Genomic DNA, 27,715 nt, shown 5'->3' on the forward strand with positions numbered 1-27,715 from the left:
CTGACCTCTTGGTGCTTCGCTGTCTTGAAGTTCTGACGAACGAGAAAACGTCTGTCAGCGTTTACAGCTTTCTCGAATCCCAGGCAAAACAAGATGGATCCGTCCGTCTTGAATGTGCCTTTGAACTCAGCTGCCAACTGCCTCAGATGTGAAGCCGTTGTTTTCGACATTGCCGTACCTTACACAGGCAGCACAAACCAACAGAAGATAACTATTCCATATTCTACGTGCGCACGTCTAACCTTTGTGAAATGAACCAGAAAGTGTGAATGGAAAGGGAGACTCGCTGCAGCGTCCGATCCCCGCAGTGGCGTCGTAAGGCTGCCTGCAATTCAGCGTAACAGCTCAGAAGCAAACAGCGAGTTGCAGTTAAAGAAAGTGTAGTGGTGAAGCTTTAGCAGCCTTTGCATCACCTGCAGGCTGTTTAAAACCAGAGGTGCTCCAGGTTACTCGTGCAGCTGTGACACAGCATTTGTGTCCATAAACTATCCTAGAAAAAAGTGTGTTAGAGCAAAAAATATACAGTAGAAACATGTAAATATGCACAAAGACATGCAGATATATGCTGTCATATGCACTTTTACAAATTGGGCAAAAATATGAAAATATATACACAACAAAACATTTTGCCATGCTCTCCATGCTTGGAAACTTGTGGGGTCACTTGTGTGATCAGGGTACTTGCAGAAACGCCTACAAAAAAAAAAAAAAAAGTATTTCCATAAAGTTCTGAGCCCTAGTCACGAGGAACACTCATAGTGCAGAGTTGCACCAGTCAGTGTTTTTAAATTCCAGTATTTTGAAAGGTGCGTGTTGCAGATGACTTGTGCCACATGGAGCATGCCAAAAGACACGGCCTCCTTAACTATACATGCGGGTGCATGCCCATCAAGCACAGACCTTAGCGTCATGGTTGGTGGGATACAAACCCTTTTGCACATTTGCATGTCGAGCTTGTTCTGAGAACCTCCTGTGGCCATTTCTGTCTCCGGCGGCTGGCAACATGACATTGCCCACAAGTTTGAGTCCGGCCCAACAGCCGGACCGGGCCGGGTAAAGCTTTCTCTTGGCAATGCTGCACAGCACTCAGGTTTGACATCATGGGCGTAGATTGAGATAGTCGTTGTGCTGCACCACTACTAGTCAGCCACCTTCAACAGTTCTTACTTTTTAGCCCACCATTCTGTATTTCACGTGTCGAGCCAGGCCAGGTAGGCTAGAAATTTTTCGGCCGGGCCAGGTATGGAGCCATCGTCAGGGCAGTTACGTCACAAGAAGGCTGGGTTCTGGCCCTGCCCTCGCCTAAGAATGTAGCCTCTGCACTGCTGTAATTTGCAGCTCCAATTTTCTATGTGTCCATTCCCCGTTGCTGTAAAACTTGGTACGCAGGCTATAATGAATATACTAATGCTACCATATATCATTTTTGCAGGCTTGAGCCAGTTAAATGGGAATGTGGCTGCTGTGGCAAAGACTATGGATGGTGCAAAGCTTCTCTTTCTATCTGACAAAGAAAAAGAGGCGTCTCTCACTGCTGCTCTCGCTAACTTGAGTCTCGAGGATGTGCAGCGGAGAGAACCCGAAGATGGTGAGAAGGAAAACCAAGAACCTTCAAGAAGAACAAACAGAAAAAGGAGCCGTACTTTAAAGAAGTGAATCTGCAGGAAAGGTTACTTAAACATTGCTCTATAGATGATGCACAAAGACTACTTTGTCCAAATAAATTCCCAGAGTTTATTTTATTTAATTATTCAAAGTGTATTTTAGGACACTGTTGAAAGGTTTTACATGTAGCGTTTGTCCCATCCCATACCACCATTACTGGTGTTTACAAATGAATTTTCTCTGAGCTCCCTAGGAGCCTGTTAAAGGCCTGCCAGAAACTCTGGGATGGAACGGAGCTCCCAAAAACATCAGCACGCATTCAATCGTGTTCAATATGCAATTGTGTACAGATACACATTTACTGGTGAATATGTTTTCAGAGGTCATGTGCTTGGGGTACCTATACGTGAGGAGTATATAAATTTTATAAATTTTAATCGCTTATGACTTGTGTTTTATCACTGTATGAGGTAATAAATTTTACACTTTTGTCGCATCTAGTTGTATCATTGCACTGTCCAGCCATCTAGCAAACCAATGGAATAAGCTGGGGTAGTCGGTAAATACTTAGAAATATTTTGCAACAGGACAGACAACGACAACAGGGTGCACAAGGTAGTGACACAGACGACTACAAACTCACAACCGGTGGTTTATTGAAAGGAACCATTTTTATAGATTACTTTTCAGGTGATATACACAGAATCAACGAAAAGGGAGACGATAAGGCAGAAGCCCTCCTCTTTCCAGATAATGAACGCGATTATCTTGATGCATCGGCTCGTGTGATGTTTCCAGGACATTGAGCCAGGATGGTCACGTATGAGCTTGCTCTCCACGCACTTGCTGTCATGTACTTGCAACGTGATGCCAAGAATTCTGCAGCAGGAGCGACTGAAACCAATCATTTAAGCAGGGCGTGTGTTCTTGTTAAACCTGAGGAACCAGCAAGTTCGGCAACGCCAAGAACTGGAACACAGCTAAATATCAGCGCTCAGTCACACGTGGATTGAGTGTATTCCGACATGATCACTGTGTAGCAGCAGATGACTTAAGCGTGCATGATGTCATGTCTCGGGAGCAGTGTTGCCACTCTGGGGTTACTCTGGCTATATTTTGCCAGAGTTATTACCTCACTTCAGTTCCACTACTCTAGAATTTTTGCTCGGTTAGAGAGGGGAATAGTTCTGAGTTTCGCAGGTTGAATAAGAAAACATGCTCACAATCGAGGGCAGGTGAAGGGGACCACCTTCGTGCCGTCACACTGTCATGGCTACGGCCCCGGGCTTTCCGTGATTCCGCGAAATTTTGAGGAATCCGGAATTCATCGCGAAATCTTGCGTTCGGCACGGAATTTCACAGAATCCCTTATTTTTTTAGGTGTGCGGATATTCGAGTTCTCGAATTGGGATGAAATATCAATCACACTAAGTATTCGATTCGCGAATGGAATACCCAAAACTCGGGTTTCCGAATATTCGACTATCGCCGAATATGAAGGACAACTCCCGAAAGCGGGCTTCAGCACCTGATGTTTCCCTGCATGAGGTGAAGCCTGCTTTACGAAATTGCCCATGCTGCAGGACCAACGCAGACAGACTCAATTCAGCGTAAGATAACGTTAGTCCAAGTTTATTGTGCCTACTTCACCTGAGGAAGGGGTGGTGTCCCTCCCGTGTGCAGTTTAACGGTGGCACGGGGAGATTTTGATTTGATGTCTATGAGGTTGCCGTTAAAAAGTTGCATTGTAGACGCCTTTCCTATAAACTCTGTAGACGCCGAAAGATCTTTCAGCAGGTATAATATGATTGCAGGCGACATACCGCATCAGAGGAGAACACAAGGTATCATGTATGTAATGCCGAACCACACCAGTGCTTTGAATCTGTAATTTTATAAAATATTTTTTGATTCCACATTATCCAAGAAAATGAAGTGTTTCCCGTTCCAAGCAGCTGTTGACTCCTTGCCGCAGAAAATCGCGGAATTCACAAGTCTGTGCTGCAGAATTTTGAATTTGCCTCAGCAGAAAACCAGGGGCCTCAGTCACGGCGCACACATCGCTTACACACAAGCACTTCAAACCATTGGGATTTCAGTGATTTATAGTGCCGGTAACAAATGATACTAGTCAAGTCTGCAAAAAGTGAAACCAGGATTTGGTCAATTAGAGAATGCACTACCCATGGAAAGAAAAATCTGGAAATTGCTTGATGCTTGAACAGTAAGCTATCACCTTGAAGGATCTATGAGCAGAGCTGAATCCTAATAGATAGTCTCGAGGGATATAGCGTCCACTTCAGAATTATGTAATCAATACAATCACACTCTGTGCTGAATGGATCCATTGTGTTATCAGTGCTGCTGGTGGTGATGGTACAGGGCTCCCAGTTACAGGACAGCAGAAAGAAACACATTAGTGCATTGTTTTAATAGGAGCATGGAAAGGACTTGGAACATATACGTATTTTTTTTACTGCATCATATGAGCATCCAACCTTCAGAAACCATCACACACAATATATTTCATTTGGGAAGTGCGAATGTACTAAGAAAATCGCCTTGCAAGAGAGCGTGCTACGGCGACGACCTTGCCCAGTGGCTCCTCGCGTCTTGTGACATCAGGTGGCAGAGGACTCTTCATTGGCCACCAAGAATCCTCTGCTAGCGAGAGCGACCAGTCAAGACGCGAGAGGGGCGGTGCAAAACGCAACTGCAAAAAGAAAAAAGTCGCTCGCCTAAGTATTGGCGAGGCACATGACGACTGCCAGCTGAGGAGAGCAGGTTTTCTGACCCAGAAGATAGAGAGCTCTCTTGTGCTCCAGGATTATGTGCTGTAACTGTAGTTTTTTTGTGCAAATGTGTGTCACAGGGCTTGTAATCCTATTTTCTAGTTCTCCCCACGTATTTGTTCTCGAGCCCTTCCATGCTCCTTTAAGAAGGTAACTTGGGAAAGTAACCTAGGTAACTGAGATGTATCAACCTACTGTGCAAATGTGGCATAATAATACGGCAGCCACACGATGAGCTGTGCATGGGGGTGTCGAATGCATCGTGTATGAGCGACCAAGAGACACCACCATCCATGATCACTGAGTGAGCAGCCACATACAAGTGTGTGCGAGCAAATGAGTGTGTCCCAGGACTGGTTCGTGAGCAAGCACCATTTAGATAATGGAGCTCTGAGAAAGGGTATGCTGGCAACAGTGACCACCATTCATGTGCGATCTCACTTCACCCTCTCAGTATATCTCCCTCACCTTAGTCCCTATCACATCAACTCAACTCTCCCTGCATCAACTTTACACTCAGACAACCTTCGGACCAGTGAGATGAGACAGCAAAAGAGGAGCAAGCATGAGAGCTGAGCCAAGGATGAGTGACCAAATGAGTGGCAAGTACAGACCTCTGTGTAAGACCACTGTAGCTGGTCAAGGATTGCATCCATTTCAACTGAATTTCAAGTTGTATTGCATGCGTTTTTGCATGGGGATGGTGACTGTTTTTAATGAGTATGGGTTCATGGCTTAGCCCTTGGTTACCGCAGGTACAGCAAAGAAACGCTGCTCAAAAATTTCACTTTCACACCACAAGTCAAAAAGAACAAATGTATGTTTATTTTGTCACAGCAATCTGTTCCACAAACTTGTAGATAAAATGACAGGTGCCACCAGCTGACATGTCAGTTGACCATGGGCAAAAGGTGCCAAAACAATACTCTCCTTTCAGAATCACTCGCACCTCAAAGATCTCTTTAAAGTGCAAACAAGCATTTCACCGGGTGCTTACCACATAGAATTGTAGCTAGTGGTTGTATAAAAAGTTTCCCAAACAAACAATGCTGCAAATAGAGAGATGTAGAGAGCATTTCTAAATTCTCATCAATACTTGCACGAAGATGAAGAATCCCAACATTAAGAAGAATGAGCGTTCTTTATTTTTTTTTTTCCCCTTTGAGTCGTCCACTAGGACAACAAGTGTGACCTGCGTCACACTATCGCATTATGTACACTGAATTGACACCATTGTTGTGCACATTAACAGCACAGCATACTAGAGTGCGAGGGACATTCAATATCTTATAGTCCTACAGGGATTACCAGTTGCGAGTGCCAAAAACTGCTTCATCCTAAGGTAATTGTAATGTCTCATGGTTGGTTACTTTGGCATTGGAGATCAGGAAGAGATGTTGGTGAAGTTGTGTGTATCCATAAAGTTTGAGCATATGTGGTGCCGGTGTTTCATGTGCGTATGTATTTGTACCAGGGGATAACTCGTTACCAAAAAAAGTAGCTTAGTAACTTTTAATTCATTACTTTTGAGCTCCAGTAACTTCGTGAGGAACTAGTTCACTTTTTAGGTAACTTTCTCAGAGTAATTTGGAGAAGGTTCCAACTTCCTTTTGTTCAATTCTCATCTACAAACATCGCAAGCTGTGTCCTCCCTCCCTAGTGACCTGAGATGACATCAACGTGCACATGTGGACGGCACGTCTGACGCCCTTGTTACGCGATGAACGTTACAAATTCTGTTTTGGCCATACACATTAGGTAATAGGCTCTACTAGGTAACAAGCAGTGTATTTATAATGACAGAGGGTGTTTTGTAGAAGGGTTCAAACTTGGCGCAGTTCTACGACATGTGCATAGAGGACAACTCATAGAACATAAACTTGGCTTGTGTTCCGTTGAAGAACCTTATTACGAGATCAAAATCATCAAATCCCTCCCTAAAGAGCATAAATGTAGGCTTCTTATGTCATATCAGATATTGGTAGTTTCTGTATATCAAAACTATTTTGAAATGTCTTGCATCACCCATTGTGAGATCAAGATCTGAATTAACTATAGAGAGATCAAGAACTAAAAAGTATATACTATTGGGTAGCAAGTAACTTGAAGTCCATATTCTTTACGTGTAACTTGGTTAGTAACTTAGTTACATTTCTTGCACAGTAACTTAGCTGGTAACGAGTACCCTTTGTCGAGTAACTTCCCCATCTGATTTGTACTTCTCGATCTGATGTTCAAGTGATACGTGCAAACGTGAAAGTAGTTATTTCTTAGATTGGGCAGCGAAATAATAAAAGTAATTAATTTCGCTGTCTCAGTAATGGATGTGCCTCGAAACATTCCGGCGCAACCATTGGTGCAGGAAAAAAAGAGTTTTAGCGCAGCATGGCGCAGCTTCACGATCTACCGTTGGAGGACATTGGGAGTGTATGTTTCTAATTAATCATGCAGAATGAGCACATTCTCCACGTTAATTTCAGTTTCATCAGTTATTGGACAATTTTCCACTCTATTGCAGCCTATCTGCAGGGGCGGCTTAGTTGAAATTTTGCTACAAATTCAGCGGTCAGAAATCTTGCTACAACAGCAAGAGGAGCTGCCCATGGCTTATCTGCAGTGTGGATAATGTGCGTGAAATTACGGCAATCTCAACAACATTGTAAAGTTGGCTGTCCACACTTGCATTACAAGTCTTCCCATTGTCTACCATTATTTAAAGTAACGTTAGCTTCTCTACCTCAGGGATCATGGGGGAAAAGGTAAAATAGCTTCCCTACCTATCCAGCCTTTTACGTGTCATTGCACCTGGTATCAGTATGGTGAAGTAACACTCCAGTATCTAACTATGCAGTGGGAGCCATGCACTCTTTTAATTCCTAAACGTGTAGTGCAGTGTCCCCAGTGTTTGCAGTCAAAGGTGATGCACAGTTTGCTGAACACTGATGAGGGGAGTGCTTATTTGGTTTTCCCAGAGCTATTGGCTAGTTTTATCAAATTCAGAGTTATATCCGACTGCAAGCGGCATGTAGATGCCATGTGCAAGACTATGTTCGACGGAACTTTGTAGTTTTGCAGATTAACAAGGAAGTTTAACCACATGTTCACATGCAGTTTCAGTTTTGCTGGGCTGCTGCACATTTGCAAATGTTACAAGGGTGTGCCAGCAAGATAAATGTGATTCTAGGATACATGAAACATAACAAGTAAGTTTTATTTCGAATCAGTGGCTTTGAAAGTGGCATGAGAAGAAAAGAAAAAATAGAGGCTGCAGAGGGTGACGTCACAAAATCGGAACCACTGGCTATAAAATTTTAGTAATGAATATTAGGCTGCAAGTTTGCCCGAAAGTTTTTTACAGTGACTTAAGCATAATAAGAAAGGATGTGACATCACCTCTGGGAATTTTTTAAAACGAAATTCGGAAAATTATGTCTGTGTAGGGGCTATAAGGACTTCCCTTACAATGCTGTATGAGGGCTTTTTGGTATGTCAAGGAAAGAACTGTACAGAGGGTACCAGAAAGGGGTTAGTTGTCCTTGGCACTACACCACAGTAGGTGCAAGACAGTGCCATCAGCATGAATAGCTTGCTGCAATCAAATTTTGTACTGGACTTGATTACAGTGCATCGTTACACCACTTCGAGGACAACTCATATTAAGGTTGACAGGAGCCTTCAATACACTGCAAAATGTCAACTCTGCCATGCCTTGAATTGAACATGTAATTAAGATTGCTAATCTAGTGAGTAACAAGCAGTAACTAGCCCAATAAGCACCAACTTTGGCAATTTCGACTGCATGAATCATGTACTCCAGAAATGGCAGCATATACATACTGACCTCCAAACAGTAGAGATGACTCAATTCTTTTTCTTACTTGTTTCTGTGAGAGCACTTCAGATTAAAAATACATGTCGGGAACATGAAAGGGTAGAAAATACATTGAACCGGCAAGGGAAGAGATGACATTTTGAACAGAGACTGTTCTTCTGGGCACCGAGATGAACAGCCTCTTCGAAATATCGGCGGATCTAATCCTGAGGCTCTCCGATGATTTCTCTATAGCAACATACCAATGCAGTACAGCGTGAGACGAGAATAACATTGTGACACAAATGTCACAGAAATCCAGTCAACAGTTGGATCGTGAACATCTACCTTCCACACTTGTTATGTCATGTTATGTCGTGTACATGTTGTACAGTCAGTGTTTTTGCTGTGATGTTGAAAGAATCCTGTTACAACCTTGGCTCTATTTTTTTCAGATAATTTGACTTATTAACTGGAGTATTATATTCTCCAAGTGGAAGGGGAGTTACATCCTGAAGGAGAGCAGTATGACTTGAGCTACAGATATCGAGTTGGCTGATAACGACCGCAACATGCTGGCTTTTCTGTATTTGGTGGTGTGAGGCAGGTCCAACAGCTAACTTCTATCCCTTTTTGGGACAACCGATAGCATTGTGACCATAGCGGGGTAAGATAAAAACAAGAAAATGTGACCAACTGACTGAAGTGCTCACAACTGACAGAATTGTTTATTTCAACCTGCTTTCATGCAGCACATTTTTTCTCTTGATTACCCTCTTTTTGTAGCTAGCAGAGCACATTCTACCACAACCTAGGTGTCTGATCTCTTCAGGGACGCAACTTGACTGATGGGTCCACATGTCCGATTTCGACCTGTGGTTGGAAAGCATCAATTGAATTTCCTTTTGCATATCTTGCTTTTGTCCTAGGGTTCCGCTGTTTTCAGTCTTGGAGCATGACCATGTCCTTTGCAATACAGAAGAAGAGGCCCTCAAACTCACGTTTCCAGTACCCTAGCTTGAGGAACCTTCCTGTCTCTTTTAAGCATTCTGGTAGTTCAAGTTGAATCTTTTTGACCACAGTATGAGGGCAGATGCAGAGAATGAAAAATGTGCTTCCAAAATAGAAATAAAATAAGCAATTCTGGGAGTTGTGGCTACAGCAGCTGATGTAGCAGGAAAAAGGTCACTGAAGAAAAACATGAAAGATTGTCCGGAGTTGGTTTCAAGCAGTCAGTGACATGACTGCATGCTGAATACTATCATGTACTATGAATATAACATGTTATTTCATTTATCAGTGCCAGGTGGAAGGTGCCTCAGTATAGCAGCACACAAATCAGTAGCTTGTGCTCGAATATATATACAGTTGACCCCGGTTTATCCGGATCTTGCTGTTCCCGGCGGAAATGCCTGGATAGCGAAGGATGCAGATAAATTTGACCTTGAGAGGGGATTAGTCATCAGTTTTGCACATCAAAGCGTGTGTTTATTTCAGAGGGCATAAGGAACCATTCGCCATCACCCACATAAAATTACTGCAGACATTCAGCTCCTGCAAGCTACTACCTGCGTTGTTAACTTGAGATGCATCATTCTCTCGCTCAAAGAATGCCAAAGCCGTTTTCTGCGCACCTCGGGCATCTTCAAGTGCCACATCGATGCACACTCCTGGATCCAGAATCTTCATGTGTGTGCTTAATTTCTTCTTCATATTCATCTTCAACGCTTTCGCTGACAAGGGGTGCAGATGGCCGAAGACATTGTCTTCGGCTGGTCAACTGGCCGAACTGGTCAACATGGCACACACACGTACGATGGGAAAGAGGAAAAATTTCAAGGTTGTCTTGTCTCGAGGAAATGTATGAGAAAATGTAGGTTGCACAACGATGCATCACATTTTGTGCCGGGCCCTTGTTACAAACAGCCTCGCCAGGGGTCCTCTAATCCATCCATTCATGCATCCAGATAAGTGAAGGCAGCTGTTGGGTTGGGTGCCAAGAGACAGTGCAAGTAAGTGGGTCAGTGGCATCGATAGATGCATCAAGGCAGCAGAGAGCTGCAGAGAACATGCATCGATTCTCGCGAAGAGATTCTGCAGCAGAGGAGAGCTGTCTTAGACCGCACAGGCTGCTACCAACGAACATCTTAAACATCACCCTTTGCAGACCATTCCTGACCACTTCGATATATTTTTTGGGCGTCGTTTCAACTGCTGAGCCCCACTGTTTGAAGCCTTGGTGTTCCAAGTTTGCAGTCTATCCATCCTCTCCGCAATGCAGGGATTCCCAGACTGATTATCACCTGGGTTCAACTGCATTGAATTTGTTTCACCACACACTGGTATTAAAGGGACCATGCAATGATTTTTGCGAATTCTGAGTAGTATGTACTCTGCCGGAAACGGTCCTTACCATCCCTGACTATCATAAACACTTCGACTTTTAATCGTATTCAGTGCACCAGGAGCGCAGTTATAGCTGCCGTAGTGACCGCCGGATATACATCCCTTCAAAGCGGGCTTACGTCATGAACATCCAGTCATCTCAACCAATTGTGGACGACTGGGAGCATGTACCCCTCGGGACCACAGGGTGCATGGTTTTGGTTTGGGCAACAAATGACGCCGTCAATATCTGACGTCGAAATCAGCTGAAATATGGTGAAACGCAAATTGTCAGCAATACAGGAAGAGATTATGCAACGCACACAGCGTCTGGGAATCGTTCCGTACGCAGCAGCTCCCAAAAGGCCACCGGCAGGCATTTTCTGACGAAGAAGAAGCTCAGAGAAGAGAACATGCTCCGGCAACCATGCCGACAATCAACGACTACATTACACTTGGGATAGGATTCTCTCTCAACGATTAGATACGATCTTAGCTCCAGGACAAATTAAAACATATTTCATGACAAAGTTTGCGAGCTTGCTTCCAAATTTTGCAATTTGCTCGCAGACGACCGCCCACGAATCTCCAACATCCCGTGTTTGACGTCATGATCAGTTCGCCTCGCAGGCGGATCGTAGCAGCCGCCGTTCACGGCTGTGGTTAACATAGCATATTTTCGCTAGTTGAACGATTTTCAACTTCATATTTCATGGGTTGAATGCTTTGGTACAGAGGGACAAATTGAAAATGGTTGTAGGCTCGTCAAATGTCCTTTCATGATCCCTTTAAAACGTTTTATGATTGTTTCTATGTCCCAGTACCTGATCGTGTCATGCTAGTACCTCGCCCCAACCTTCAGCGATGGTCGCTTTGATTGATCACCCCATACAATAACATTACAAACTGAGGCTTGGATAAATGAAAGCAAATTGTATAGACTGAAATCTGTCCCCATGTTTTTTTGTCTGAATAGCACTGGATACAGATAAGCGAAGCCTGGATAAGCGGGGGTCAACTGTACTATTCTTTCATTTGCTACCATGGTTGTGTGTCTCAGTTTTGTGGCACATCATGCACGTACAAGTTGGACTATAATTTTCTTGCATCTGTCGCAGTTGCCTATGCCACCCAAAATACGTACACTCAACCTAAAAGGATATTTTTGTTTCCCTCTTCCTAAAATTTGTCTTGTGCTTCATGCTGTTCACCACATGTTGAACACTGTTTGCGAGACAAGCAGTTCTAGCTACTCCCAAGCATGGGCTATTAAACACAAAAGATGACGTTCTTCATGACATGGGCTAAGAGCAAAATGCCACCAAAACAGCGAAACTTACAACATAGGCACTTTATTTTAACACCCCATAATGCACTTTAACTTCTGCTTTCAGACACTAATACACTGATTCACCCTTGCATTGATTCCCTTGCATTTCTATCATGTGGCACTATACAGTGTGCACTGCACATGTGAGCACAAAATACTCCCTAGTAACGTAAGGGCAAGACGATTTTCTCACGTGATCCAAGGCCTCCAAACCCTCTTTCTCATTGGCAAGTGAGCACTGTCCATACTATGATACACTGTCACAAAATTATATGGCAGCCTGAAAAACATGGAACAGAGACCTATACCTGAAGCAAATGGAGCATGGTTTAGCATTGGCAGTGACCCATTTGAAAAGGGATCGTTGATGACTGTGTTGTTCAGGATGGTGGAGCTGTCAGAAGAACACATGGCTCCGTGCCTGGGTACGGTGGCAAGTTGAGTTCATATTTTGCTGCTAGTGCCAGGGGCACAAAGCGGCCTCCTAGCCAATGGTAGCGACCCTTGAAGAGACGCGCGCAACGTTTTGGTGCTGTTAAGGACACCAGGCACTCTGGCTGCATTGAGTCTGCATCTCCACCGCTCTCAACATCCCAGCCTGCGTAAAGAAAAGCCAAATATATCAAAGGTACTGAGCTTTTGCATTAACCGACATACAGTTATGGAGATTAATTTTGTATCTGTGTTTGGTAGCTTTGTTATTCCTGAAATAATTTTGTAGTACATATTTCTGTAGTAGACTACCAGGGTACATTGCTAAAAGCTTTCTGGTGCACAGTGATAGAAACTCGTGGCACGAAATGAAATGTCAGTTGCTCCGTCCCAAAACCTAAATTTTGAAAATACCAATCTGTGTAGAGCTAGATTTTTCTTTTCTCGTGAGCTACACAACTACAGTTCTCTTTTAGGCAGGAATGAGATGTGTACAACATGTGAAAGAGTCAAACTATGATCCAACCAGCCTGCCTCAATCAGTATGCAACTGGCCGTGTGTTTCAGGCTGGAATGGGGGATAAATCTCGGCAGTTCCTGATAGGTGCGAAACGACATATCACGAAACGTTTCATCCCAGATCTCAATGTGGCAGTTGCTAGACATGCGCGAAGGTCGCAGCGCTGGCATGAACGGCTGCTGCGGCTCAAACAAGCACCTAGAAGTGGAGAGTCGAACCGAAACGTTTATCGGTTCGGTTCGGTTCAGGTTTCGGTTCAATAATAAGGGTTCTGTTCCGGTTCATCTCCGGAAGGCAACTATAATGGTTCAAACTGTTTCCTTTTTTTCAAACAGTTCAGTTCACGAACCGGTTCAGGGACCACACGTTGGCAATGTAGCACAAAAGGCAGGTTAAAGCACACTTCTGTTTGTGTGGTACAGTGCTTGAGGTGGACAGGAAGACATCAATGGTCATTCGAGATTTTGAAAGATTTTACGCGATATGAAAGACAAGATTAGCAGTGGTTACGACAGGAGCATAACCATGAATTACCGGTTTGGGTTGACTGTCCCTGCATGTAGCTCATGTCGTGGTGGCACGACCCATCAGGTTGTTCGCAGAATTTTGGCAGTAATATAGCTGTCAACCAATCCTGCTGCCTTGGCCTAAGTCATTTAAGTAATTGAAATTACTGATTACCAGGCAGGAGATGCGAATACATGTTAATCAGCAAACGACGCTTCATTGTAGTTGGATTTGAATGGTGCGATTTGGAGCCCGAGGTCTTTATGTAAAAGGTGCATTATCGTGTCATCACAGACCGCCACCGTGCTACCATGTCGCCGTTAAAGTGAAGCGTCTGTGGAACAAAGACAGAGTACGGGCAGGAGCAGGGTTTGACATATTTTCGACCCATTGGCAATTTTTTAATACGATGTCAGTGCGGTTGTTTTTACCTCTATTATTTCATATGCACAAAGAAAAACAGCTTGGTATGTTCTTTCCATTCTGTCCATTCTGACCAGCCTGACCAGCATGAGGGTGGCTGGCCCTTTACTTTCTAAGGTACCTATGTAAGTTCACACATGCATGTTGGGAATTTATCCTGCAGCATCATACACACGGACGCATGCTGTAGTTGAGCTTTGATAGTTTGAGAAGTAGAAGAGAGAAGATTTGAAAGATCGAAAGTCGCACGGCCGACGACATATCCATCCATTGGTCCGCGTGCTCGCATTTATATACAGGATGCCGATGATAGCTGTAGAAATGATCCCTAACATACAGCGCCGTCAAAAAAAAAGAAAACTGACAGCTCTCCTATGACGTTTGTTGTACAGATGGGCTGATCTTACAATGCAGCACCTGTTTGTAACACAAATGTCATATAGGAGAGCAGTCAGTTTTTCTTGGACAGCGCTATGTGTCAGCGATCATTTCTGCAGTTTGGGTGGACACCCTGTATAGCTGAGGCTGATTAGTATATTATTATAATATGTCATATCTTGAATGCTACCCAAAATGTCATTGATCCCCAGTTCTTATATATATTCATGTGTATGTCTTAGACATTAGTAGTCATAACAGTTTTCAGTTACTACCTTTGTTGTTATTATTTCGCGACCCCAGAAAATCCAGAGGATTCCTGCAGGGCACGACTTTTTTGGCATGCAAGAGGAAGGCTACGAAGCTAATAAAAGAAGAAAAAAGATGAAAAACTGTTTTTACGTTCATGCACAACATGCAAAGCTCCACCCTTAGTTCCGTATGAACCGTTATTTGAACCGGTTAGTGGTATTTTTTTAACTGTTCAGTTCCGGTTTGGCCAAAAATAACGGTTTTCGGTTCGGGTTTGGGTTCAGTTAGACTCTCTGCCTAGAAGTGTGCAGTTTTCTTTTGCGTATACAGGAAGAAATGCTCAACACAGTGTCGCAAATCCTGGTTGTCACGTAGTAATCGATGCTGGTGTACACAGGCCGGAAGTTTCACAATTTTCCTCCTGTTTCGTGATTTTTTTTTGTGGAAAATCAAAACATTATTTTTTTGTTACAAGGTCTCGTGGAATACCACAAAAGGAAGAATCGCAAGACACGTAACTTTCGTAGTCATTGCAGGAAAAATAGGGGAAGTGCACTTTTTTCAAAATTCGCTACAATTGAGCGTAAAACACGCAAGAAAGAGGTCAGAAGAGATGTCTCAAACCAATGCACTTTTATAGAACGAGCTTTCCTGTACAACATATAAAAAAATCTTGAGCGTGTTTTTCCATATACAAGAGAGAATATTTTTTTGGTGGTAGGAGGTATTACGGCCACAGTGACCTACCTTGCGTATATTCGGTGGGGAGCTCTATCTTTGTTTCTTGGGCTCCTGTTTTAATACTTTGTATTTCCAGTTGTTTTTTTCTGGTCTGGTTTGATTTCAATGTGCAAGCAATATCTTGTGGCACAGACTTCTGCAAGGTTACCACAGTCTCCTCTTCTGTAGCATAACGTGTGTATTGCAATCCTGGGTGGTTGAGTTTATGGCCTTGTTTGCGGTGTGCACGGTACGGGTGACGGAGATTGGGAATTAGCGGTGAAGCCAGGTCTATTTAATGTTCTTTGTCGTGCGAGCTACAGCTACAGCTTAGTGTGTAGAGGATGGTTTCCTCCATACGCAAAAGAAAACCGCGCACTTCCAAGTGCTCTCTATGAGCCGCAGCTGCCGTTCACACAAGGCATGGTTTTAGCCAGCACTGCGATCTTTGTGCGTGTCTCCCACTTTCCACATTAAGATCTGTGAAGAAGCATTTCGTGGTGTGGCATTTCGCACTATTAGAAACTGCAAACAAAATGTGTTAAAATTGGTAACGGCTTTGTGAGGGCCGTTGGATCGTTTCCTGTGGAACAGCCCACCAGGGTTTCGATGAAATACTAGATTTTTTACTTAGCATTCACACGAGTAAAATGGTAATGCCCGATATGTACATCTTGAATTTGGGCAAACTAATCCCGAAAACATCAATCCCTACTTAGCTGTTGGGTAAAGCAGGTTAAAATCTAAGCAGGTAAAAAATTACAGCTTTCCTTTAGAAGCAAAAAGTGAAGAACTGCACACAAATTGTACAGAATTATGGGGATTTACTGTAGCTTAACTTGCTGGAGACAATGACATATGCAGAATTAACGTGTAGGACAAAAAGTGCTCACCCGACGGAACGTCTACGCTGACAATGGGGATCTTGACCTTCTTTATCTTCTCCATGACATCTACAAACTCTGGACGCACTGGAGGACGGAAGCTGAATCCAAAAAGGGCATCCACTACCAGATTGTATGAGTCACTGATGAGCTGGGCATCTGGCAAGAATGACAGGAATGGGACCTCCATTTCTTGGCATTGCTTTGTCAGGTTCTCAAACAGAGGCTTGTGATTCTGCTTTGGGTAGAAAACTGAAGGCTTGTAGCCCTGCAAAGCCAAAGAGGAAGCTAGTCGTGGTTCTGTCTGCCTCCGGGATGCTGTTTGTTCGCATCAGAACTCTTATTTTGTTGCAGAGAGAGAGACGTTGGAACAAAATGTTCATATTGTACCTGTCCTCTTCAGCCAAATGTAGATTCAGCCAAATGTTACCTTCTTGATTTTTTACATAAGCCTGTTTGCCCTCTCTACATTCATCTCTGCTGTGTTTGTCAATTACTTGTAGCACGACAGAAGAAGCCGAGAGCCGGAATGTCGTGTGCTGAGTCACACGCACATGTGCAAATGTACATTTCTTAACAAGTTTGGACAATATTTTAGATTTATCCTTTCTGTCAGAGTTTTGTTCGTAGAAAGTATTATGTGCCTCAAAATGTCTCTTATGATCTATGCCCTTTGTGGGCACTGGGACAGTCACATTTATCTTTGCTTTGCAGCACCTAACACAATCAGTGTGCTATTTTAATGTACATATTAAACATGTGGCCTGCCAAGCAATGCTCACTTTCTGGTAATGTCTTGTGTCTTGAAGATGCTGATTTTATAATTGTGGTGTAGAACGATAAAACACGAGAATCACATAACATCTGGTTGTGTAATGCTTTGGTTTCAGGGAATCCCGTGTCTTTCAGGCAAATGGTAAATTATGTCAGTGTACTTACAAAGAATTTCAGATGACGTGCACAAACAAGGCCGTCTCCACCGTTGTTTCCAGGTCCGCAGCAGACAAGCACAGTGCCATCCTTGGTGAGAGTATTGCGAGGGTAGCTCTTTGCCACGGCTGTTGCAACGCTTAGCCCTGCCAGCTCCATCAGTTGGTCTATGCTGTAAGCGTACTCACTCACCAGCTCTTGGTCGATCTTCGCCATTTCTTCTTGGCTGTTGGTAGTAGACTTTTTTAAGCTTGACTCGATTATTGACACACAAAGCCACAGAAATTCATACTTCGTACGAATGAAGATTCCAAGAATAGCATGTACACCTTGTACAGCTGTTTAGGTGTGCAAACAGAATGTGTGGACACATGGGCACATTTGTTCATATTTAGTAACTGCTACTGTACTGTACTGTACTACAGACCTAGCCGAGGACGGTGGCAACTTGGTGGAAGTGTACAAGTTGCTCAGACATGCTGTCTTCCACGAGGGATGCTAATGTGGTGCGTCGTGTGTTGAGATTTCGGCGCACGTTAAAAGAACCCTCAGGTGTGCAAAATTAATCCCCAGACCCGACCACTGTGGCATCACTCATGATCACCGTTGTTTCCCGACGTAAAAACCCGAATTATAAAATTATTATATACTGTACTACAGGACATTTTTTTAATCCTTTGCAGATTTTTAAAAAGAAAGCTATGAGAGCCGCGTAAATGTCGTTTTTGCAGTTCTGTTCTATTGCCAGGCGTAGATCCTCTCGAAGAGAGTAGGCAACTACAAGATGATTAATTGCCTAAAATTCATTAATTAACTCTGTAATTGGGGAATTTTGGGCAAAAGCGAGATACTAGAATGGGAGACAGTCCTCACTGAAAGCCATTCTATCTAGCATGACCTTTGTGGATGAAGGCTTATCTGGGCAAGAAGGCTGATCTAGGCAGCAGATAAGCACCTACTCCAATGCCCTCCATTGCTCCAAAGCACGTGGCCCTCTGAGTAAGAATGAGCATTGTGGCCCCTGTGCTCCCGATCGGCTCATTTGCATAGCAAATTTCGGCGATTGATATTTCAGTGCATGTGCACGTTTCAGGGTTATTTAGAAATGAACTAGCTTTCAATGAGGATTGTTTCCCATTATTCTATCTGACTTTTGCCCAAAATTCCCTGATGAGAGAGTTCATTAATGAATTTTAGGTAATTAGCCATCTTGTAAGTGCGTTACATACTCTCCTTGAGAGGATGTTCACCTGCCAATATAACTCAACTGCAAAAATGACATCTATGCTGATCTCGTAGCTTTTTACAAAAAACAAACAAACAAAGAGCAAATGGATACAAAAAAGAAAGCCTGCATTAGTACTGTTATTTCCACTGTTTGATACAGCACTGTATAATAATTGAGCTCTGCATGTTTTGTTCGACATTCCAGATACCATCCGTCCACTTTTCATTTAATTTTTTTGAGAATTTATTCTTAATTGCTTTTTTTTTCTAACACAGGCCTGAAACAGCCTGTGTTGAGCAGAGGCCAATTCGATAAAACATTAGAAGGAAAAAGAAATGAAGTATAACACAGTAAACATATTTGGATCTGAATATCATGTTTTCTTGTAAGCACTCTATTGCACAAATATCGAAAAATATTTGTAAGAGGTAGATCTTAAGAGGCACAATAGTTAAGCGGACGGTAAAAGCACTAGGGTGCAGGCTAGCTGGTACACTGCAAAACTATGAAAAATCCGAGACCATGTTTTTCGTCGTTTTTATAGTTAAGTGGACCTGTTACTTTTTTTTTCCTTCTTACCATTAGCCTAGCGTTTAATATTCCTCCAACATGTACCAGAAAGTAGTACAGGTTGGGACAAAAGTTTATGGAACACGCGAGCGGCGTATTTTTTCTTCGGTGCGACACCCTAGCGGCTAGCGGAAGCGGGTGAGTTCACTGTTTCGGAGGGGTGGAAGCGCGCGCTGTTAGCGACACACAGCGGTAGCTTCCAGTTCCCGGACACACCAGAGCGACACCGGAACCCCCCACTGTGTGTCGCTAAATGCGCATGCTTCCACCCCTCCGAAGCAGTGAACTCACCCGCTTCCGCCAGCCGCTAGGGTGTCGCACCGAAGAAAAAAGACGCCGCTCGCGTGTTCCGTAAACTTTTGTCCCAACCTGTACATAACCAGTATTAGTACTGGTGTAAATTGGGAAATAATGAAATCTGATGCCAAAATAGAATGAAGCTCTGAGCAGGACACCAACAGCCTCATTTTCCAAACAGCTCTTGTGCTCAGTAGTAAATCAATACCAGTGTGCTAAATTTGAAAGCCAGCAACTGGGAACAGCCCAGCTGTTTCTACAATCACTTTACTGCTCGCAAGTGAAATGGGATGCACAGTTGCTCCCTGCACGATACATATATTTGTCTTGGATGATGTTTGTATGAGACTCGTTGCCAATTTGTTTTATGCTCAATGTCAACCAGAAATGATCATGAAGCCTGAATATAGGAATGGCAACATAAGGTTCATACTACAAAACACAAACAACAATACAGCTGTTCATAACAATGCTTGCGATATCTTACAACAGATTCCTATCACATCAGGCAGGGTTCTCCATCAGAACATGGTAACTTCTATTATCCCTACATGTAATGCTGGGATTACATCAGTGTGAGTTGATGCCCTTCTAGATGTGATCAACCATAATTGAGAACACCACACGAAAATCACAATGGGTTTCTTTCTTTGCTTGTCAGTTTTTTATTGTGCATCTTTTTCATGTTTTTTTTTACTTTCGTGTTAGCGCCGCGAAGCAACTGTGGCTATGAGTGGCGTACAGATGAGGACAGATGGAGAGGGGACAGCAGGAAGGGGTGGGGGTTTAGTATGCATCCTGGGCCGACTTCAGGGGGAACTGTGCCGCCATTCTTCTGGAAAGTCTTCCGAAAACCCAGGGAAAACCTCAGACAGCATAGCCGGTGGTAGGGTTCCAACCCACCACCTCCCGGTCAGCACGACACCAACGAGCCAGACGCCATATTGAGTATGTACACCTTTCAATAGGCCAATAGGTATATACTTCTCTTTCATTCGGTCATTTCTCTTTTACGCAGAATTTTGGAATGCAACATGATGCAATACAGTAAACCACTGCTATTTATCCTCTATGCCTCTAGGCTCTGTGTGACACTTCAAAAAAAAAAAAAAATGTACAGAGTGCAGCTTTGTCACATCATACTAATATGCATTACTACCCAGTCAGCACTTTGAACCATCATACCAGAATGAACAAGCATAATAACCAAGGTGCAGCTTGCACCCAATGCGTCCCAGAAAGCAGTCTGTAAAAACTACTGCTTGAGCCGCTGAAATGTGAAGTCGGGATTTTTCCTACATTGTTCCATTCACACCCTCGATAATCGCATGTGGATGAAATAGAAGTTTATTTTTTATTTCATTTACTTCACTCAGGGCCGTGAGGCATTATAGAGGAGAGTGGTAAGTATATTAATAAAAATAATGCAGCATTAGAAACACAATGAAGATACATGGTTTAAACATTAAAATACAGTACATATAACATATAGATGCGGCACTGTGAACATGTGATTTAAACATGAAGGTATTGATATAGGCACTTCTTTAACCCTTTCTAGTTTGCTACCATCCTGAGCTTAAATTCTCGTACAAAATAATTACAAATGCTCTCTTGTGGAATTTACACAAGCATCATTCTAAAATTCTGAAATCCTGGTAATTCTGGGGGTGAACTATGAGGTGAGTTATGGACAGGAGTTTCACGACGCACGTTACACTATAGTCTTCAGTGTTATCCTTGCTTCAATGTTTACTTGCCCCATCCTTAAATAATTTTTTAGTGAGAAACTCCTTCACCAATCATGTACTGCTATGACATCATTAGGATCAGGTTTTGTTACGAATTTACCCTTACCCATGAGAAACTATGATTAATTCTGAACTGCTACGGCTGATAATCTACCTTCACAAGCCTGTTGCTGTGGGCCCTTTATGTGGAGACAGTTTGTATGTGGTGTGTCATCGTCCATGTTACTTGTTGCCAACGCTGGTGTTGGCCATGATGATCTACGGTGAGCACATTGCTTACATTGTTCTGGCTTCCCCCTCATATTATGGGTATAGGGTGTTATGGTTAGAAATGGGCATGTATAACACTCATAGCTTCCACACTGTACATGTTATTCCATGACCTGCAAGGCTGCAACTGTGCTGCCTGAAGTAGGTGTACCTGTATCTACGGAGGTATTGTATCCATACGTTCAGGATCATTAATTTGTAGGGAAAAAAAAATACTTGACAGTAATGTTTGGTGATAAACGTTTTTACCCCTGAGGAAAGTTATGTTATCCACAGTCGCACAATAGCAGCAGTTAAAATGAAAATGTTGGCAAAGCTTATTCCTCTGTAAGTTGCATAAGATACTTTCAGATGTCCAAATATGTGAGAAAAAGGAGAGTAATTGGCAAACCTAACTGCCGAAGTATACCCATACTATACACTGCACACCTTACATCCAATGCCATGTCCCCTTGTATGTACTTCCCTTTTTGTGTAGGGAACATCAATTAAATTACATGCAGTGTCGCTATCCAGAATTAAAAATGTGGAACATTCAAATATTTCACTGTTTCTACACAAATATACCGTCAAAGCTGTACGCCAAAACGGCGGACCCCGCGAACTGCACGCTCTGAAGTCGCAATGCGAGTTTACGCCTTCAAAGCGATCTTCACCCCATTACACGGCGCACCATGCGGAAGAGCCGGCTTAACGTACCTGACATAGTTGAGTTTCTCCAGATACTGCGATATATCGGCGCAGTGCGGATCACTCCTGTCGACGCTGACACTTTTCGGCCGACGTCGGAACGAGAAACGCATAGGCTTCTTTTCACTTTTTTCCATGGTTGCCGGTCTCCGCACCTTTCAACTGACTATGGCAGCCATTCCCACATAAGGCGATACCACACCCTCCACTCAATGATGCAGGTGACTGTAAGGGAGCTGATGACTAGGGGTAGCCATGCAATGTCGTTAGGACCCTGGTTGTGAACCTGGCGTCAGAAAAGTGGCGGCGTCGACTCGGCTCTAAAGAGGAGGTTTACGGGAGAACGCGCGCTCGACTTGTCTGCGCGAACGGTGGCAACAACGTGGCGGTCGATCGATGGGTGTGTGGGCGTTCTTAGAAACAAAAGCGAGAATGGAGGGTGGGCCAAAATCCTGCGATAAACGCTACTCGGTGCGGCTAGATTGAAACTGTGCCGCCACGGCTTCAGAGGAGGCGCCACGACTGTTCTCTTCGTTCTCCCAGTTTTGGGGATATTTCGGGAGCGGTCCCGATCTGGCGCTCTTTTCTCTTTAGGGGTCGTCGTCATTCTCTCCGCGGTCACGATTCGCTTTAGTTGATAGGAGTACAGAAAGGCGTCTAGTATAATCGGATAACGACAACTTCCAGGATTGCAGTCGCTCGTGGTCCTGAAAATCAGGCATTTGGGGCGAGAACGAGGCGCCAGATAAGGGCATAAACTAAGGCAAGTTGCTGGATAAGCTCCGTGATGAGAAAACGACAGAGCGTCTCCATGTTGTCCGCCTTTTTTAGCTCGCGCTCAGGCGAAGGAATACCCCAGACAGGGAGCACAAGGACAAAACACGAAATCCAACGGAGATGGGATGACACGAACCAGGCATTAAAATGCAATCAAACAAGCAAAAGTTCATATGAATCCATTAACCCCAACAAGGGGCGGAATCAGGATTTTTCGGAGGGGATATGGGGGTGGTCCTGTCCAGGACAGCATGCTGCATACACTGCCAAAGATAAAGTGAAGCACATATGGTGAAGACAGAAATGGGGATATCAGGACCCCATAGATCGATTCGCCCCTAACAACAACCAAATAGAAAGGAAAACAACGAATCCCATTATCCAAGAAATATCAAAGGAGACCAGAAAATCAAACAAAATTGACCCGGATGCAATAAAATCAATTCAAGTGATTAAAAATTCCAGCGAATCCATTGCAAACTCAATGAGGGGCTTGTAGTAAATACATAATAGTAAAGTACTACATTGATGTATAAAGAGCTCAATAAAACCACCAAAAACCTATGAAACACCACAAAAATCAAGTTGATATGCAAGGAAATACAAGTGAATCCAGAGAAATCCTAAAGAAACCACCAGGAATCGATTTAATCTTCCATAATCCCAGTGTAAAGCCAACGTAGCCAAATGCACGGCAGTAATCTGCATGGAAGTGCTTTGGTGCCGATTAAGTGACAAGAGACCAAACTGAAGGGCATCATCAGTTATTGGTCATCTCAAATCATGGTTACTGCAGTCCTAACAGTATGTTGCCCATATGTACTGCTCCCATTTGCACAAAAATTCACCACATGTTATGTATCATTCACCAATTAGGTCATTCATCAAACAATGATTCATTTGGTAATCAGTTGCAAATTACACTTTTCATGTTAGAGTATTTTCTATGGCAGCTGGTTTCTTTTAGGTGGCACAGAGATTAAATTAGATGACACTTGGGTGGATTTAGGGGGCTCTGTGGATTAATTCAGATAGCACTTGGATTAATTTAGATAGCACCTGAATTAAAACAACTGGTAAAACCTGTAAATGTTCGCAACATATTTGTACTGTAACAAAAGAATCGAATTTAAAAGGTGACATCATGTATGCCAATAAAAAACTGGGCACCAAACATTACCCAAGGAATGTGAAGTTTAGCTGTTTATGAAAAACATTGAGTTTCTCTAAATCTGTGCTTTGCTATTTCTCAGAATTGCAGGATGGCACGAGTGTTTTGGCATTCAATGTTGCTGCAACAGAATACCCAATAATACAAAGGAACACCACTCAAAATTAGAACGAATCACTACCCATGAAAACTTGAGCACTAGCAAAGGGGAAAAGGGCACTGGAATCTTTTTATATTTATTTTTTGGGGGGGGGGGGAGGCACCTTTAGGGTATGTTGTTTCCCTCTGGTGAATACGGCTCTACCATGCTTTTAAAATGTCAGACTGTATCCAAGTCAGTCATGCACCAGCTTGTAAGTGCCCTGCTGCTACTTTTTAATTATATCCAACATGCTGCACCACAGAAGTACAAGAGTACATATTTCAGCGTAAAGTTCGAATAATGTCTTCGCATAAGGGAAAGAGAAATGGTTCGATCTTCTTACAGATCTCCTGGATCCAAGAACTGCAAAGCTTATTACTCCAATTAATGATGAACAAATAACAATGGTGCAAGCAAGCTGGTGTACTGTGGAAAGAGGTAACATTTCCTCCAGTTCGAGGAGCACACAAGATGATAAGGACATGGCAAGACTGAGACCAGCAATCTTTGCTGGTTTCAGTCTTGTCCTCATCATCTTGTGTGTTCCTCAAACTCATGGAAATGTTACCTCCTCCTACAATTGAAGAAAATGGTGATGACAGAAATTGAAGCAGGGTCTGGACCCTCAGCCCCTCCCCCCGATCTATCCGCACCCACAACTTACGATTGCCCACCCACTCTCCTTTTCAGCAGGTTGGACTGAAAGGCGACAGGAGGAAGAACTGCAGGGCATTCCAAATAACCTCTCTCATTTTCTTAAAGGACAATATATTATATATGTAGGGTTCCGGGTTTTTGGAGTTTATTTGTGGGTGTTAACGGAGGATGTTTTTCTGAGTTCTTTTCTTGTTTTTTTTTTTTTTCAAAAACAGAGTTTTTCAGAGTGTATGATTTACAGCTCAGTTAACATCCGAAATTTGGAGAAAGCTTGACGATGCACGCACAGTTGTGCAGAGAAAACGCAGTTGTCACATTTATTGCTCCAACACTAAAGAGACACAAGCTTAACAATACATTTCGTGCGACGAGGTGTTCCGCAATTCCAAATGCACCCTTTCTGTGTGTAGTGCTCACTGTTATGCAGCAGCACTTACATACGACAACCTCTGCATCGCGATCGCGGACGACGTGAACTCCTCGAAACCAGGGTATTCCTTGACGTAGTTGCAGGGCAGCTTTCGCTTGCGTCCCATCTTGTCGTCAGCACTGCAACTAGCTGCCCGTATGACCCCTGTTCGATGCTTATTTTAGTGCTTAGGACACGTATAGGACAAGGAAATCAGGAAACAGACTGGGGGTAAACCCGGTCGGTGAATCCTCAAGTGGCCAAGATGACCGCCGAAGAAAATGCTAGGTCACGGAAACCATTGTTATGTTGCGGTGAGGCCGGTATCTGATATCAGAAGAAACCCGGGGCACAAAAGGAGGCCAAGAACATTAACCAGGTTAAGGGAAAACATCTACCAAGCAGAGTTTTTTGGATTTATGCGAATTGCTTAAACTTTTACCAGAGTACATTTCTCGGATAAATCCGAAAACCCTATATATATTGTATGCCTTAACTGTATGTTCCTTCAATACTGGCATTTCTATGCAGATACAAAGCTCTCTGTACTGCACTTGCCCCCTTGCACACAACAAAAGGAAGCTGCATTCACATGAACATCCGTATTCCAGGGGGACAATCAAATGGTACAGTTGCAAAATCCTTGTGCTCCAAAAGCAGAGAAGTAATGTTTAACACTCACGCCACGTAGACACTCATTTTAGATATGCAGCGATGTACTACCTCTGAGGAGAGTTGCCTTAGAGCAGAAATAAAAGGTGCTGACGTGGTATAACGTCTCAATGTTCAGGTGGTGGTGGTCGTGGTGCAAGAGGGGAGGTGCTATGTTCAGATTATGCTGTGACACTGCTCTTAAAGGGGCCGTAAACAGGTACACAAGGGGCCCATTTCTTTATGTTATATTATTGAAACTTAGGCAGTGAAAACTCCTTGCAATTACTAACGCTCAAAAACAAAAGGCGCTTGCATACGGATGAAATATTCACTGCACTCTTTCGCATTTTAGCTCCACCCCACGCTCTAACTTTACGTCATTTTGACGTAGCGCTTTCCTCACCAATTACGATCGAGTGTTCCACGTATGATTTTATTTCAAATGCGGAATTGGACTAGATGAACGTGAATCCTCTTCTGTTCCAAATCTAAACAGTTACAGCCTCTAAGTGAAAAAGAAATGAGTTTAATTTAGCTACCATATGCGCACTACGTTTTCTGGGCAGTAGCACGCAGCAGACCACAAGCGCGAATGAATATCCGGGACTACAGTTCCGGAATCTTAGGTAGGTGCACGATGGGACATCTTCGTCATCTTCGAATGGTTCAGACAACTGGCCTGCCGTACTTTGGCTTGAGCCACGCGGCATCGCGTCGCCAGCTCGCGTGGAACAGTGGTTAGCGTGCTGGCCATGTCACGTCGTGACTGGCAGGAATCCGGGTTCGAATCGCGTCATGTGATAGCAGCCCAACTGTTGACGTTTGCGACAGCCGGAGATGTTGAATATGCCATGACGTTGAATTTCGGAAACACGGAGCGCAAAATGTAGTTTCACACAAACGAACTGAGCGCTCTGACTCACAGCTGATAATGAAGTATGTTTATTGGCTGGTAATTTGAAACGTCATGTGCGCAGCTCGGCCCCCCGATTGGACAGCAAAACGTTACGTAGCCATGTGACGTATGCGTGGTGGAGAGAGGCTCGCTGGTTACTCATCTTTGAAAGCAGTTATATGGGTCACAGAGCTGGCACGGGCAGGACCAAATGTATATTTGGGTATTATGATCTGCGGTCTTTCATGGGGTATTATTATTTCTGAAATGTTTGTGGCCTGTTTACGGCCCCTTTAACGTGGTAGCATAGGAGCCAATGAAAAGGTATTTGTCCTTTCATTGTTATAAATGTCAGAAGTAACTTGCTACTTGCAGCAAATGCCTGTTGCATCCATTGCATGTGGAAATATGCAAAGATGAAACACTGAAAAGGGAGCGTCGCAAAATTCCTTTTGTGTATGCCAACACACCTAGCACACGCTATTGGTGGTGAATATTGTTTGGTGAGCTTTTTTCTGAGCTGTGCATAAAGCGTATATAAATTTCAGAGCTAAAACACATGAGCGAAACGCAATGCTTGAGGGGACAAAAAAAAAGAGATATGGAAAGCATCCATGGTGCGACAACACGGATGTATGTCAGTGAAATAAAGAAAACTAAACGCCAACCAAAGGGCGCCAACACGATATGGTACGCAAATGGATGGCACGATGAATCTACAGGTACCGCCGTTCCACTAATATTTACTTGTCTCACTGTGTAGTGACATCACGCGTACATTTTGCTCCGTCAGCATCAACCGAATGTCTGCCTGTCTTTCCCAGATGGAGGTTGCTTCTCTGACAAGACATTACAGACAAGACTTGAAAGTGCTACCATGCAGACAATCCGCAAACGCTTACCCAGAGTTTGAGAACGACAAACAAAACGGGAAGCTTACCTCAAGTATTTCACCATTTTGCACAAATTACGCGACACGAACTGTACGACGCCGTTCAAAGCTGTGTGCTTTGCACAAACCACTTTCTGGGATTTAATAGCTCGCCACAAATGCATTAAGCAAGCTCGAGCACAGCCGGCGAAACTCGGCACAACAACAAAAGTGCAGACGTAAACATTGTCACGTGGTAGCCTTTCCCAGTTTGCCTTTGAGTAGCCGTGAGTGATGACCAGATGACTATGTGAGAAAGACTATTTTTGGAAGACTATTTGAAGTCGCAAATAGTATATAGTGA

General features: G+C 43.5%; 2 protein-coding genes across 4 annotated transcripts in view; one reads left to right on the forward strand and one right to left on the reverse strand.

The window, feature by feature from the left end:
- LOC135385417 (condensin-2 complex subunit G2-like) overlaps positions 1–2,101 on the forward strand; it is a 53,708-nt gene extending 51,607 nt beyond the window's left edge. For both annotated transcript variants that reach the window (XM_064614720.1, XM_064614721.1), the window contains exon 22: positions 1,433–2,101. In XM_064614720.1, the coding sequence (XP_064470790.1) occupies positions 1,433–1,656 (224 nt within the window). In that variant the 3' untranslated portion in view covers positions 1,657–2,101. The remainder of the gene's footprint in view (positions 1–1,432) is intronic.
- A 3,098-nt stretch (positions 2,102–5,199) lies between these two features.
- Positions 5,200–27,612, reverse strand: LOC135385422 (NAD(P)H-hydrate epimerase). Of its 2 annotated transcripts, none has more exons than XM_064614727.1 (4): positions 27,421–27,612; positions 16,979–17,195; positions 16,049–16,307; positions 5,200–12,521 (listed from the first exon to the last, which is right to left on the reverse strand). In XM_064614727.1, the coding sequence occupies exons 1-4, from the start codon at positions 27,534–27,536 to the stop codon at positions 12,304–12,306; spliced, it is 810 nt and encodes a 269-aa protein (XP_064470797.1). In that variant the 5' UTR covers positions 27,537–27,612; the 3' UTR covers positions 5,200–12,303. The 2 variants fall into 2 exon arrangements, with proteins under 2 accessions (XP_064470797.1, XP_064470796.1); XM_064614726.1 differs by lacking the exon at positions 27,421–27,612 and adding an exon at positions 21,785–22,248.
- Between the last annotated feature and the right edge of the window lie 103 nt (positions 27,613–27,715).

Source organism: Ornithodoros turicata, chromosome 2 (genome assembly GCF_037126465.1).
Source record: "Ornithodoros turicata isolate Travis chromosome 2, ASM3712646v1, whole genome shotgun sequence".
In the NCBI taxonomy this organism is placed as follows: domain Eukaryota; kingdom Metazoa; phylum Arthropoda; class Arachnida; order Ixodida; family Argasidae; genus Ornithodoros; species Ornithodoros turicata.